The 15,006-nt window shown below is 61.2% G+C and overlaps 1 protein-coding gene across 1 annotated transcript in view; it reads right to left on the reverse strand.

The window, feature by feature from the left end:
* Positions 1 to 15,006, reverse strand: part of CSPG4 (chondroitin sulfate proteoglycan 4) — a 42,262-nt gene that overhangs the window by 15,850 nt on the left and 11,406 nt on the right. Inside the window, 3 exon segments of the mRNA XM_027768897.1 lie at positions 1 to 162; positions 164 to 1,002; positions 2,934 to 3,097. The exon segment at positions 1 to 162 is cut by the window's left edge and continues 4 nt beyond it. Coding sequence (XP_027624698.1) covers positions 1 to 162; positions 164 to 1,002; positions 2,934 to 3,097 — 1,165 coding nt within the window.

Genomic DNA, 15,006 nt, shown 5'->3' on the forward strand with positions numbered 1-15,006 from the left:
GGCTCGGGCGCGCACGGCTCTGGCAGCTCCAGGGCTGGCCAGGCCTCGGGGGCCAGGGTGGAGAAGGCTTCGTATGGGCTGTAGGCGTCCTCCTCGTACTCGTCCTCCTCCGGCCGGCAGGGGGCCGCCCTGCCGCGTGTCAGCAGGGCGGCCCCGAGCCCACCTCTGGGCGTTGACGCTGAGGTCTTCCACGCAGCCCAGCAGGGAGGCGTTGGTGGCTGCGGGGGCCAGGCCCAGGCGGTGCTCCTGGAGGGGACGCGAGGCCTCCGCGTCCAGCCCCCCGAGGAGGAGACTGCCACGGGGCTCCAGGTAGCCGTGCACCCCACGGTTGGAGGTTCGCGTGGGGTACTGGTCCACAGAGATTTCCAGCCGGTGTGCATCCACCTGCACGCTGACCTCATGGGGCTGTCCATCGGCCACGGGGACGCTGTTGTGGAGCAGGACGGTGCCCTGGCCCTTCTCCACCACGGCCCGCAGGTGGCCCTCGAATACGTCCACATAGATGAAGTCCCCGCGCCGGCCCCCTGCCTGGAAGGCCAAGGGGGCATGGCGGCTCCGGGTGGTGAGCGTAAACTCCAGGGTGCCCTCGTCCTGTGTGGCCCAGGCGGGGAAGGCGGCCAGGGAGTGGGGCCCGGAGAAGCCCAGGGCCACATCGTCGCCCGCGGAGAACTCCTCGGCACAGCCCTCGTGGACATCGGGGGTCAGTGGCCGGAGGAGGCTGCGACCATTGAGGGTGGCTGTGTGGAGGCAGCCCCTCAGGGGCCGGCTGACTCCCCGCAGGTAGGGCAGGCCCAGGTCCCCTGTGCCCCCCACAAAGAGCCCATATGGGACCTCCAGGGGGGCTCCCAGGACCGGGGACGAGGCGTTGAGGAGCCCGTCGACGGACAAGGTGGCGTGGCTATCGGAGATGGTCAGCACTACGGTGTGGGGGTCCGCGTCGTCCAGCAGGGTCTCTGCCGGGGTCTGCAGCCTCAGCTCCTCCTGGCCCAGGACCAGCCTGACCTGAGGAGAGATGGGGTGGGGACAGCACTCTGAATCCCCCACTTCCCCTGGAAAGCATGGTGGGCCCCGCAAGCTCAGGGTCCCCGCCATCTCTTCACTCACCCCACACACACCACTGCCCAGACACTTGACAGTGAGCTCTGGGCCAGACTTGGCTGGGGATCCTAACCACAGGGATGAACACGATGCTCTCCTAGAGCTTCAACTTACATTTCACTTAAAATAGATTTCTGTCACAGAGCACGTGAGAGAGAGAGAGAGAGAGAGAATCAACCCCCGGGGGGATGGCACACTGAAATCCCTCCTCCGTTCATCTGGGGTTTTGGGGACACACATGCGCTCAGTTTTTTTTTTTGTTTCTGTTTTGTTTTGTTTTTCAGAGGTTTTTGCTATAGGGCGCATGCGCTCGCCAGAAAGACAGAGACAGAGAGACAGAAAGCGAGAAATCACCCCCCCAGGGGGCATGGCCACGCCTCAATCCCGTCTCCTCCATTCTCCTCTTGGGATCTTGGGGACGCACGCACACGTGCTTGGTGTGAGTTTAAGCCACCGGGTCTGAGACTCGAACCGCAGTCGACTACATGGAAGTCCAGTGACATAGCCATTACGCCAGCTGCTGGTCCCATCTTTTTTCTGTTTCTAAAACTAATTATCTAATTATATTTATGATGATGATGATGATTTTAAATTTGATCACAGGGCATGTGCAAGAGAGCGAGAGAGAGAGAGAGAGAGAGAGAGAGTAAGAAAGCAAGTTGCCAGGTCCAGGACTCAAACTGTGGTCGTCCACGTGGGAGTCCAACACCTTAACCTGCACGCCACCTGCTGACCCCTCCTGGGGTCAGCCTCTGGGCCTGGGACTGGAACTGCTCATTTGGCCATGTGGGATCCACAGCCTAGACCTCCATGCCACCTGCTAACGCTCAACTTGTTTTTCTCCTTTTTCTTTGGGTAAGAGGTACCAGAGAACTCATGTTGGGATCCAGAAGATTCCTCCCCTGACATAATGGGCACCAGGAATCCCCCTCTGCATCCCCCTAAGTAGGGCAGAGCTCTGTGGGGCCACTCAGAAAGCCAGGCTCACGTTCAGGGACAAGGACCTTCTGCTTTGACGATTCAGTGAAGAAACGCTCCCTGGGGCAGGTCCAGGGGCCTGGTGGTCAAGGGAGGTGGGTCCCCGTGGCAACCAGTTTGAATCCCACCCCCAACAGCTTGAAAAATACTCTGGGAGGGCCCCAGCAGGTGGTGTGATAGTTAAGGTGCTGGACACTCCCACATAGCTGACCATGGTTTGAGTCCCAGACCTGGTAGCTTGCTTTCTCACTTTCTCTCTCTCTCTCATCAAATTAAAAAAAAATAATGAATAAATAAAGTAAAATAAATCATTATTTTTTAAAAAAAGAAAAACACTCTGAGCACATGTGCGTGTTTGCCCAAATCCAGGCTGGGGAGACAGGAGGGTAGTGATGTGACCATGTCCTGATGGAAGACTGTGCTCTCTGTCTCTCTGTCTCACTGTCTCTGGTGAGGGCACGTGTCCTATGGCAATGAAAAAGCCAGGGGCCAGCAGGTGGCGTGGTGGTCGAGGTGCTGGACTCCCACATGGCCAGCCACAGTTCAAGTGAGACTTGATTTCTCACTTTCTCTCTGGTCAAAAATTAAATAAATAAGTAAAATAAATCATTCTTTGGAGAGAGAGAGAGGAAAGCTCCCTGGCTTGGGGTGGGGGCGGTCTTTGGCGAGAGAAGGACATACTTCTGTCTCCATGACACAGGCAGCCAGGGTGGACAGGTGGGGAAGAGGTGACACGCCCCCCCACTCGGAGGACGCAGGGTGAGCTCAGGACACACCACAGTGGACGCCCCACGGTGAACGTGACCCACAGGGATCCCACAGCTAGGAGTCCCGCCCTGATCCCGGCTGTCACCCACCTGCAGGCGCCCGGAGTTGAGCTGTAGCAGCAGGTGGTCGGCTGGACCCGCGGCCAGGAGCAGCAGGGCGTCGGGCTGGGACGTGGAGAACTGGAGCTGCAGGGTGACGTCCGTCAGGGCCGCGGCCACGGGCACCTGCAGGTGGCTCTCCCCGAAGAAGGAGGCTGCGGGGGGCAAGGCTGTGCTCAGGCTCTCTCCGAGGACTGCCAGGAGGTGTCCCCACGTGCCACTGCCCACAACCACCAGGGCAGCCCGGCATCCCCTCGGCCCTGATACCACAAGGCACGTCTCACCGTGTGTCCAGCCAGACCCAGAGAGTCCCAGAGTCTCCTCCTTGGAGGTTCCTGGGGCCAGAGGCCTCTGCCAGCTCTGGCTCTCTTGCCCTGGGGCCCGGAGGACTCTCCATCCTGGGTCTGGACTCCCCGGCCCCAAGGAAACGTCCCCTGGCCTGATCACCTGGTGGGGCCCTTACGAACACAGCTTCAGGGCCACCACCCCCAGCCCACATAACCCCCGCCCAAACCACTCCCCCTGAGCACCGCTGTGCCTGGGCCTGGGCAACCCCTGCCATGCCTGCTCCCTGTCTGCCAGGCCTCCGGGTGCCCAGGGGTGCTCAGATGGGGACCCCGCCCGTCCCCACTTCTCTCTCCAGCCATTCTCCCTGCTGCCTTTGGGGGGTGGGGTGGCAGCTTGTGGGCCCGAGTCTGCCACGGAAGGAGCAGATGGAGACCACGCCAGGGTCAGCCCCCAAGCAGGCCCGAGAGTAGGCCCAAATGTCCTCTGGCCCTGTGATTGCTTCCTGCTGCGGAGTTATTAACAGTCCCCCGTGAGCGGCCAGATCCGGCCCTCCTTCCGCCCCGGCCCAGGAGCCAGGGGTGGGACAGCTGAGCCCTGAGGACGGCCAGGGAAGGCTGCATGCCTCCCAAGGTGGCAGGCCACATCGGGGTTGCCTGGGGCCAGTGGCCACTACGAGGGCCCCTTTCGTCCCACGCTGGGACACCTCCTTTTAAACTACGTCCTGTAGGAAGTTTCCCCTTCAATTGGCCTCCTTTGCCCTCCACCCTGCTGTGGCCAGTTTCTGGTCCGTTCCTTTCATGGTGGAGAGCTGACTGTATCGCTAACTGCAGAAAGAGGCCTGGGCTGGGGACGCACAGGAAGGGGTGGAGAAGGTGGTCCTCCCCGTGGCCTTCCCCTGAGCCTGGACAAGCACAGGCCACTGGCCTTCAGAGGGCTGGTCTGTACAAGCCTCATGGCGATGGTCCACGTCTCTGAGCTCGGACTCCGCCCGGGGAAGCGGCATCAGCCTTTGCGGGTGACTGAGCTGGCACGCGCTCGGGCAGCCTGCACTGCGGAGGGGTGCCCAGGAGGGTGGCGCTCTCCTCCACGGGCAGGGCAGGCCCTGTTAGCGCCTCTTAGCAGAATGTGTCTGGGAAGCTGAAGGAGCCCAGCGAGAACTGCAAAGCCACCTGGGTGCCCAGGAGGCCCAGACGGTGTCAGGGAGGGATCCCCCGGGAACCCGCGGGGGGCGGCACCTGCCAGGCGCTGTGTCAGTGGGAACATTGACTTCTTTTTAAAAAATAAATTGCCTGAGGGTGCATCTCTCATTGAGAGAGAAGACAGGGAGAGATGCGGAGAAAGCACCCACCCAAGGAGAAGGGTCAGGCTGCCGTCCCGTCACTCCTGTCTGCATTGTCGGGATTTGGTGCACGCATGCGCATTTGCCCGGCGTGATTTTCAAACCTCTGAGGCTGGGATTCGAACTGCAGTCATGCATGTGAGATCTGGCAACCGTAACCACGAGGCTAGGGGGCCAGCTCAGGACAGCAGTCTTAAGAGCAAATACAGCACATTAAACAGAGGGTGGGGCCAGCAAGGTGGTGTGGTGGTTAAGGCACTGGATCCCCACACTGCTGACTGTGGTTCAAATCCTGGACCTGGGGGCTTGAAAACTATGCCAGGTGCAGGTGCCTGGGTGCTCGAAATCCTGAAAGGAGAAGGGAGACGGGATTGTAGGGTGGTCATCTCCCAGGGATATTTTCTCATTTTCTTTTCTTTTTTTTTTTTTTTGGAGAGGTTTTTGCTATAGGGCACATATGCTCTCCAGAAAGAGAGAGACAGAGAGACAGAAAGTGAGAAATCACCCTCTGGGGGGATGGCCACACCGCAATCCCTTCTCCATTCTCCTCTTGGGACCTTGTGCCTGCCCTGAGTTTAAGCCACTGGGTCAGGGACTTGAACCATGGTTGACTACATGGGAGTCCAATGACATAGCCATTACGCTAACTGCTGGTCCCTTCTCATTTTCCCCTTCAGTCTCTGTCTGGCAACAGCACTGCTCTATGGCAAAAGCAACAAACACACAAAAACCCACGAGGGTAGCCACAGCATGGGGCGGGACAGGAGCCACCGTCAGGGCTGGCAAGAGGTGAGTGTGACCATGGTCTCCAGACTTCGCAAGCCAGCTGATGTCCGCAGGGAGACTACCTATACTCGGAGGGAGGCTGCGACCAGAGGCGCCCCATTTTCCTGCACCACCCACAGGCCGCATGGCCCTGTCCCCAGCCCTACCCGTCACGCTGGAGTTCTGGGCCAGCCCCGCACCTGCTCGCCCCTCCCTGCAGGAGGCAGCACATCCTGTTTGGTACTTTCCAGAGACGTCTGAATGGGCCCTTTGAGGGGCGGCAGGAAGGGCGCACACAGGCAGCCTTGTGCTGCTGGCAGACCGGGCAGCCCCTCGCCCCAGAGGAGCCGTGCGGGCCTTGCAAGCCAGGGCTCCGGAAACTCTGACAGCGCTGGCCCTGCCTCTGGGCCTCCTTCTCTGCCCCACCGTGGTGTCTCTGCCGGGCTGCAATTGCAGGAACCCAGAATCCCTGTTCTGGAGGTGGGGGCAGTTGGAGAGGGCTTCAGATGGAGAGGGAGTGCAGGCTAAGGAGTAACCAGCCAGGGGCCAATCCCAGAGGGCTTTCTGGGGGAGGCGAGCGTGACACAGAGGAGCAGAGGGAGACAGTCTCAGAGGAGGGTGGCAAGGCTGAGTGAGAGACTGGCAGGATACGCAGGACCCCCTAGAAGCTCTGATAAGTGGAAGGCAGAGAAGGAGGAAAGGCATGTGGGCGGAGCCAGCTTGGTGCCTGTGGGGTGGTGGGCTTGGGAGAGGCTTCAGCACAGGCTGGGGGAAGCATGGGGCGGGACAGGAGCCACCGTCAGGGCTGGCAAGAGGTGAGTGTGACCATGGTCTCCAGACTTCGCAAGCCAGCTGATGTCCGCAGGGAGACTACCTATACTCGGAGGGAGGCTGCGACCAGAGGCGCCCCATTTTCCTGCACCACCCACAGGCCGCATGGCCCTGTCCCCAGCCCTACCCGTCACGCTGGAGTTCTGGGCCAGCCCCGCACCTGCTCGCCCCTCCCTGCAGGAGGCAGCACATCCTGTTTGGTACTTTCCAGAGACGTCTGAATGGGCCCTTTGAGGGGCGGCAGGAAGGGCGCACACAGGCAGCCTTGTGCTGCTGGCAGACCGGGCAGCCCCTCGCCCCAGAGGAGCCGTGCGGGCCTTGCAAGCCAGGGCTCCGGAAACTCTGACAGCGCTGGCCCTGCCTCTGGGCCTCCTTCTCTGCCCCACCGTGGTGTCTCTGCCGGGCTGCAATTGCAGGAACCCAGAATCCCTGTTCTGGAGGTGGGGGCAGTTGGAGAGGGCTTCAGATGGAGAGGGAGTGCAGGCTAAGGAGTAACCAGCCAGGGGCCAATCCCAGAGGGCTTTCTGGGGGAGGCGAGCGTGACACAGAGGAGCAGAGGGAGACAGTCTCAGAGGAGGGTGGCAAGGCTGAGTGAGAGACTGGCAGGATACGCAGGACCCCCTAGAAGCTCTGATAAGTGGAAGGCAGAGAAGGAGGAAAGGCATGTGGGCGGAGCCAGCTTGGTGCCTGTGGGGTGGTGGGCTGGGGAGAGGCTTCAGCACAGGCTGGATCAGCCCTGCCTCAACTCTCCTGGGTCGAGAAGACCCCTACTCATCACACCACCAGACTGGCAACAGTGAGCGGGTTGCCCTTTGGGCCTCAGTGCCCCCATCCTATGAACCGGGCGCCCCTTCCTGCCCTTCCCCTGCCAGGGGATTAGCCTGAGGTCCCTTCCTGGTCTGGGAATTGCTCCTGACCTGGACGGACAGAAGTTAGAGGTGGGACTTGAATGGGTAGTACCCAGCCCTGGTGTGGAGGGGCAGGACGCCCCAGGGTCAGAGGAAAGTCGGGGAGCAGGCAGTGCTGCGTGGGACGCCACGTGAGCAAGCATGCAGGTCTTTGTGGGTGTGTATCTGCGTGTGTGCGTGCAAGCGTGTGGGTGGCTGCCGGGGCGTGTTTCAGGTTTGGGTAAGGCCGTGTGTGCGTGTGTGTGGGCCGGGAGCTGCTGGGACAGAGCGGCGATTGTGCCCAGCCTGCCTGCCCCTCGGCGCCTGCCCCCCGCTACCCGGCTGGGCCTGACCATGAAAGGGGCCGTGTGTTCCTGGAGGGCTCCTGCCCCTCCTGCGGTGCCCTCCGAGAGGTTTGCCGAAGGTGGAGTCCTCGTGGCTACCCGCCCTTCCTCCCGTGAACAGGCACTGCTGTCTGGGCTCCAGGGTGGGGCGGCTCCATCCTTCTTCCCAACCCGGGACTCAGGGCACAGAGAAGCTTGTGTCCTTTCTCCTAGCCCCTTCCCCGGGGCCAGGTGAAGCCTGTGTCAGTCCCCCCGCAGGCTCCCCTCTGGCAGGGCAGAGCTTGGCATCCCTGGGGACACTCCTGGTGAGTGGGGGGGGGTCTGATCCCTGGCTGGGGACCCGAACATGAGGGCCACTTCGTCGTGACACCCTCTATCTTCAGGTTCTTGGGACACAGAATCCCTTGTGGGGAGTACCTCTGCCCATGGCCTCCCCAGCCCCCAGACCTGGCCAGCAGCAGGGTCTCAAGCATGGGGCCTTTTCCAATCTGGGGGCTGCGGGCTCTGTCTCTTCCTAATCCTCAGAGTCCCTGGGGAGCACCAGCCCATCCCAGCTCTCCGGGCTCCTGCCCTCCTACTGCCTGGCTCAGCCTCTGCGTCCCGTCCTGGGTCTCTGCTGAGCCCAGCCTGTGTGCCCCGCCTCCCCCTGGGCCCCCCACTCCTGGGTGCTGGGTCCCACAGTAAGAGTCCTCTGTAGGCAGGGACATGAATCCCCTTTCCCGGTAGCAGAGAAGGGGCAGAAAGCAAGCCCACGGTGCCCGGCCAGCCACCCCTGCACCCTGCCTGTCTGGGCACCCACTGCACCCATTCCCTGGCACTCGGACCCTGCGTGCCCGGCTCCAGCTACATTCCCAGTCCTCTGGGGGCCGGGAGGGGTCACGGGCCTTCCTGAGTGGCCGGGGCCGCCCGGCAAAAAGGGGGCCTGGAGCCCTGGGCGGTATGGCTGGGGTGGGGGGTGCCCTGGCTCCAGGCTGGAAGGGGGAGGCCTGGACATGTGTATGTGGGGGAGGGAGACCCCATGCCACCAAGAAGGAGCGGTGGGGTGAGAGGTGGATGGGGACAGAAGGGCACGGGGCGCTCACTGACTCACAGAAGCAATAACACAGCGGTGGGAACAGACAGGACCGCCGTCTGAGAGAGGCAGAATCAAACTGAGGTGAGGAGCTGGCAGGTGGCATGGTGGGTTAGTGCTGGACTCCCACATGGCCGACTGTGGTTCGAGTCCTATACCTGGCAGTTTGCCTTCTCACCCTCTCTCACTCCCTGGCCAAACTGAATAATAATAATAAATAAGTAAAATTAAGTGAATGATTCTTTCTTTCCTTTTCTTTAAGAGAGGGTTTTTTTTGTTTTGTTTTGTTTTGTTTTTGTGGGGGCGTTGCTATAGGGTGTGTGCGCTCACCAGAAAAACAGAAAGACAGAAAGTGAGAAATCACTCCCCAGCGGGGGATGGCAAAGCCACAATCCCTTCTCTTGCACTCTCCTCTTGGGATCTTGGGCACGCACACACATGCGCCTGCTGTGAGTTTAGGCCACTGGGTCCAGGACTTGAACCATGATCAACTACATGGGAGTCCATAAAATTAGAGGTCTGTCCCTAGGCGCAAAATGAAACCACAACCACGAATGAAGTAGATAGAAAAGAAGGTTTAATAAAAAGAAAGTTAAGGAAAGAAAGAAAGTACACCCAAAAAGGTTGTTGGGCAGGCGGACTGCTAAGTGGCAACAGCCGAGAGAGGTTTCAATATAGGGGTTGGGTACTTGCTGGAAAGACAGAGAGAGACAAAGCGAGAAATCACCCCTTGCGGGGATGGCCATACCATAATCCCTTTTCGTTCCTTTTTCCTCTCGGGATTTTGGGCACGCATGCACATGAACCTGGCTTGAGTTTGAAGCTGCCAGGTCTGGGACTCAAATCGTGGTCGACTATCTGGGAGTCCAGCGATGTAACCACTACACCCTCTGCTGGACCCAAAATTAAGTGAATAATTATTTTTCTTTTTAAGAGAGGTTTTTGCTATAGGACAAGTGTACCTGCCAGGAAGACAGAGAGAGACAGAGAGACAGAAAGTAAGAAATCACCCCCAGGGGGATGGCCACGCCACAATCCCTTCTCCTCCATTCTCCTCTCGGGATCTTGGGCACGCATGCACACGCGCCCGGCGTGAGTTTAAGCCACTGGGCCTGGGACTGGAGCCGCAGTTGACTGCATGGGAGTCCAGCAACATAGCCATTACACCATCTGCTGTTCCCTAAATGAATAATTCTTAAAAACAAAACAAAACAAAACAAAACAAAAAAACCCTCTCTCTATATATATGTAAAAGTGAGATGAGAGGGGGCAGCAGTGGTTAAGGCACTGGACTCTCACATGGTTGACTGTGGTTCAAATCCTGAACCTGGCAGTTTGAAACACGCTGGGCGCAAGCACGTGTGCACCCGTGAGTGTGCGGCCCAGATCCTGAGAGGATAACGGAGGAGACGGGATTGTGGTGTGGCCATCCCCCCGGGGATGATCTCTCGCTTTCTGTCTCTCTGGCAAGCTCATATGCCCTATAGCAAAAATCTCTCTCAAAAAAAATTGAGATGAGAAATCAGTACCCCAAACCCCATGAGGACTGCACCCAGGGGTGCAGAGAAGGCACAAGGAAGGCAGTGGAGAGGCAAAGTCCAGAGAGACTGGGAAGGCGGACGCTGGCAGGCGAGGAGCGGGCACTAGCCAGCTGCTGGGAGAGGCCCACTCTGAGGTGGGGAGGACTCTCCCCTGTAGCCCCTTGGGGCCTGACACCTGGCTGGCAGATCCTCGTTCCAGGTCTGGGCAGGCAGGGAGGCGGTTGGGAGAGTCTCCCCAGGAAGTTTGAGGGTCTATGGGTGGGGTGCTCAGGGGCAGGATGAAGGGCTCTCTGTCTCCCTTAGGGCTATGTGTTCATTGCAGGGGTGGGTACCCACCTGGGGCTGAATGCGGCCCTGTGTAAGAGCAGGCATGGGCCAGGTGCCCTGCCCAGCAACCAGCCCGGCTGAGTCACCCAGGCCCTCCGGACCTCAGGCCAGGTCCCCTCCCCTGCGCCTCCAAGGGATTCCCTCCAGCCTTTTCCCAGCCTTGTCCTGTCCAGAAGCCAGAGACCCGTAGGCGTGTGAGCCGGAGCTACGTCTCCAGGGCTGCAGCTCGTGCTCTGACACTGCCCTCGTTCCCGAGCTGGAGAAGGTGCCGACAGGAGGAGCTGGCCCCAGAGTCCAAGGACCCCACGTGGCCACAGTGTGGGGTGGTGCCAGGGCGTGGTTAGCGTTGCCTGCACACACAGTGTGGGGACGTGAGCGGGCGAGCGGGGACCTGCTGCCTTAGCTTCACTGTCTGGCACAGCTGGGGCTCCAGGTGCTGGATACCGACTGGAGGGTTTGTCACAGTCACCATCAAGTCTGCCTCCCAGGGCTCCCCAGGCAAGAGGGCAGCTGCCATGTGCTCATGCAGGGCCAGCCTGGCGGGCCTCCTTCAGTGGTCCACACACAGAAGGCTCAGCCGTCACCTTCCCGACCCACACTCCGAGTTCTTTTTAGTTCCCAGAGGGTGCGTGTGCTCACTAGAGAGGCAGGGAGACGGAGAGAGGAAAGCACCCCAATGGGACACAGTACTCCCCAAGCCCATCCCCAGGTCTTTGTCCTGTCGGGGGGCAGGCACCTGCACCCAAGCTGTTTCCCTAGCTGCCAGGGCTGGGAGGCAAACCACTGTCAGCCACGTGGAATGCGGCTCCCTTAGCCACGAGGCCACAGCTGCCCCATTGACCCTGTGTTCTGGAGGCAAGAGGGGGAAGGTTACAGGGACAGACTTCGGGGCACGCCCAGCGGTGACACAGGCCCCCAGAGCTGGGGCTGGCTGCCTGGGAGAGGCCGACTTGCTGTGGACCCCACAGTGCTCTCTCCCCTTTACTGCCTGCTCCTCCAGCCCCCAATTCCAGAGCCATCCCAGGACCCCCGTCCACCTGCTCTCCTCCTGTCCTGCCCTCCCCCAGAAAGGACGGCGAAGTCACAGGGCACTTAAAACAGCCACGGCCTTTCCCAGGCGACGACACCCTGGGACGAGAGGCCCGTGGGCTGACCGCCTCCATACCTGGACACCACGGGGACTCCTGGAGCCGAGACTCACACTCAGGATCCCTGACCTTCTGTGTGGTGACCTTCCCTGTCCCTTGCCAAGTTGAAAAGGCCAGTCAGGAAAATGGTTTCCCCAAGTATTGGCTGGGCCTGCGCCCTGACCGCTGGCCACGGCTATGGGTCCTCTAACCAGGTGCCCGAGTCACCCTGGCCAAGGGCTGTATATAGGCATTTCCCATTTGGGGGCCCCTCTGGGGGAAGAGAAAGCAGGGGTAGGTGCTCTGGGAGGTGGGGTCCAAACCCCAAGGTCCTGCGAGGCAGAGGAAGCGGGCAGGAAAATGAGAGGTTTTGATGGGAGGGGAGAGGGTCCTCCCAGGCTGGAGGGCTGGGAGGGAGGAAGCAGGGCCTCAACGGAGGTTTTGTCTGTGGAAGCCCTGCTGCTCCCCAGGCCTGAGGGCAGGCAGGCGGGTGGCCTGCGGTGGGGAGCCGTTCCAGGAGGCTTTCCCCAGCCCTGTGATCTGCTCCGTTTTCAGGCGGCTTTCCTGGCCCTGGGGGCCAGGCTGGGGAGGGTTTCTGGCCCGGAAAAGCCTGGGGGCTCTCTCGGCACTGTGCCTGCTCAGCCCCAGCACAGAGGCCCTCCTCCAACCCATTTACAGGTGAGGAAAGGAGGCTCAGAGGGCACCCCCAGTGCCAGGGCCTCAGGGGAGCAGGGCAGAGGGGGACACCAGCCCCTGGGGAGGCTCCAGGCTGGGTCCTCCAGGCAGTGGCGAGGGTGGGGTGTGGTGGCTTGGCTGCGAGGGAATCGGAAGTGGAGCATCTGCTGCTGGCGCCCGTGAAAGGAGGGTGTGAGAGCTGGCGCCCTGCCCGGGGAAATGAACGTTCCCCTCCTGTCCCTGGGGCTCCCGAAGTCAGGGTCGGGGAGGAGGTGGGGGGACCAAGGAGGGGAAGGAAGGAGCATCTGCTTTCCATGGTGGTTTGGCAGCTGGGCCTCCCCGGCGTGGCTGGATGAGGTCCGGCTCTGCTGGCCGGAAGAGGGAGGGACCTCCTTCTGGGGTTGACTGGGGATGGAACGTTCCAGAAGTCAGAGATAAGTGCCAATCCTGCCGCTGGGGGCTTGGAGGTCAGAGAAGGGGATGGAGAGGCTGGAGAAGGGTTAGGAGTCTGGGTTCTGGCCAGGTGGGAGCTGCCCCCAGGAGGCTGAAGGGCCAGCCTCTCTCCTGGGCCGATCCAAAGCCGGGGAGCCGTCTGCTGGCGCCCGGGTCTCCCCGCAGCTCTGGCACGAGGACTTGCTCAGGGCAGGGCTGGTGGGGAGTGTCCTGGGGCTTCCCCTAGCTGTCGGGCTGGGCTCGGAGACAGTGAGTGTGTGCCCTGGGATGAGGGAGAGTGGCCACACGGTGGCAGTGGGTGTGGGCAGGGCCTGGCCCTGAAGGCGACAGTGCAGGCCCTGTGCCCCTTCCTCAGGGCCCCGTCTGATGGCTCTTTCTCTTGTATGAGGAGGTGGGATGACCCCACAGGCAGAAGAAACACCCAGGGCAGGCGTTTGGTCAGGAACCACCTGCCCCTCGCCCCAACACACATACGTGCCCCCTCAGAGCTGTGTGCTCCCTGGCTCCCCCAGCCTCAGTTTTCCCATCTGTAAAAGGGACCTGGGTGGAGACATGGACATAGACACCTCTAGTGAGCGAGCAAGCCCAGCCCAGCAGGAAGTGTGGTTGGGGCAATGAGTCCAGTGGAGCCTCCTGGGGTCTAAGTGGCCACAGGCTGGAAGCTCTCAGGGACAGGACCAGGTCCTGTGTCCCTCACCCAGGCCATCTGTGTACCCAGATGCCCACAGACATGAGCTGCAGGAGGACCAACACCTAAGGGAGCGAGAGCAGCCAGTGTAGACGGTGCTGGGCCCCACGGGTGCCAGCTCACGGCAGGGGCAGAGTAGCTGCGCCGGGTGCAGTGCCAGGAGTGGGTGCAGGAGGAGGTGGCAGGAAACCCCAGTGTCCTTGCTAGTGGCCCTCTGGGCTACCAGCTCTCCAGAGATCCCCAGATGGAGAGTACCCCTCCCGGGTGGGCCCGACCCCTCTGGAAGCAGGTCCTGCCTCGCACCCGCACTGCCGCGCACTGCCGCCCACCGCCCCTCGGAGCTGGGCCCACGCTGGCCACACTCTGGCCCGCTGTGTCTCCTCTGGCCTCAGGCGTGGCCTATGGGCCGGGACACCTGCCCCTCCACCTCTAGTGCTGACGCCAGGGCTCGGGCCACTGCTGGTGCCTCTCGCCATCCCCAGCAGGAACCCCAGAGCAACCTCCCAGCTCAGCCCCACCTGTCACAGCTGCACCCAGGCCATCTCCCCAAGCCTGCTCGCCGCTAGGTAGAAATCTAAGCTTCTGGACCCTCTTCCTCCTTCCTCCCACGGCCGATTCATACCCCTGCTCCATCCTTCCCAGCCCTGGACTCTCCTCAAATCCGTCTTTCCTAGCTGTCCCTGTGCACCCCACAAGGCGGGTGGCCGCCATCCCTTGCTTGGCCTTCCTTTGCCAACAGCAGTTGTGGTTAACCTCCACGGAAAGTTCTCCTTCACCCTTCCTTGCCTGGAAGCCTCTGATGGCTCCCCATTGCCCCCGGATAGGCCGTGGGTGACCCTGCTCACCAGGCGTTCTCTTTGCCAGCCTCGCTAGTCTTGGGCTGTTTGTCCACAGCCTGGAGGCCCAGCCTCTGCCCGCCAAGCCTTCTTCCTATGAAATATCCTGATGCTTCTCCACCTTTCCCCACAGCCCAGAGCACCCTCTGTCCTGGGGCCTGAGGACGCTCTGCTGCCTGTGGCTCAGGACCTGTGCTGCTGTCACCTCTCCACTAACATCATGAGCCTTGGGGACAAGACTGACCTAGCTTGGTGAAGGGGATGGGAAGGAAGGAGCCAGGGGCCCGACAGGTGCAAGGGGCATGGCTGACCCGGCTGGGGGGTGCACCTGCTCGGCTCCTCCTACCCAGCTCCTTTCCAGGCCTCCTCTGCCCTCCGGAGCTCCAGTACTGGAGGCAGGGGCTGGACACAATGCCGGAGAGGGGTGGGGACTGCCCCAGCCAGGGACTGCTTTTCTGGGCCTGTGGTGACAGTCTGGTGCTTGTTTTGAAAGAAAATAGGATCCGAGCCCCTATTTATAGCTGGAGGCCGCAGCCACAGACGGACGGTGGGAGTGAGGCTCTGCAGGCCCTGCTCTGCTCACTCAGGCAGGGGCAGGGCTGGGGCTGGGGCTGGGGTTGGGGCTGGGGCCATTCCCAGGCCCCCTGGCCCCCTTTCTCAGCCCCCCAGGAAGTGCCTGTGGGATCCTGACAGTCCCTGGGACAGGATGCAGCCTGTGCTTGAGGGATGGAAATTTTCCACGGGGATTGGTCCTCAGGGTCCAGAGTCCTTGTGGGAATGGCTGGAGGTGGGATCTGTTCCGTGAACTGGGAAGACAGAGGGGGCGTGAGGGGCCGGAGGTGCCCCTGCAGAGGGCGACCCTCAAGACTGGGTGAAGGATGCGGGAAAGAG

Source organism: Tupaia chinensis, unplaced genomic scaffold (assembly GCF_000334495.1).
Source record: "Tupaia chinensis unplaced genomic scaffold, TupChi_1.0 Scaffold000078_1, whole genome shotgun sequence".
NCBI classification, from domain to species: Eukaryota; Metazoa; Chordata; class Mammalia; order Scandentia; family Tupaiidae; genus Tupaia; species Tupaia belangeri.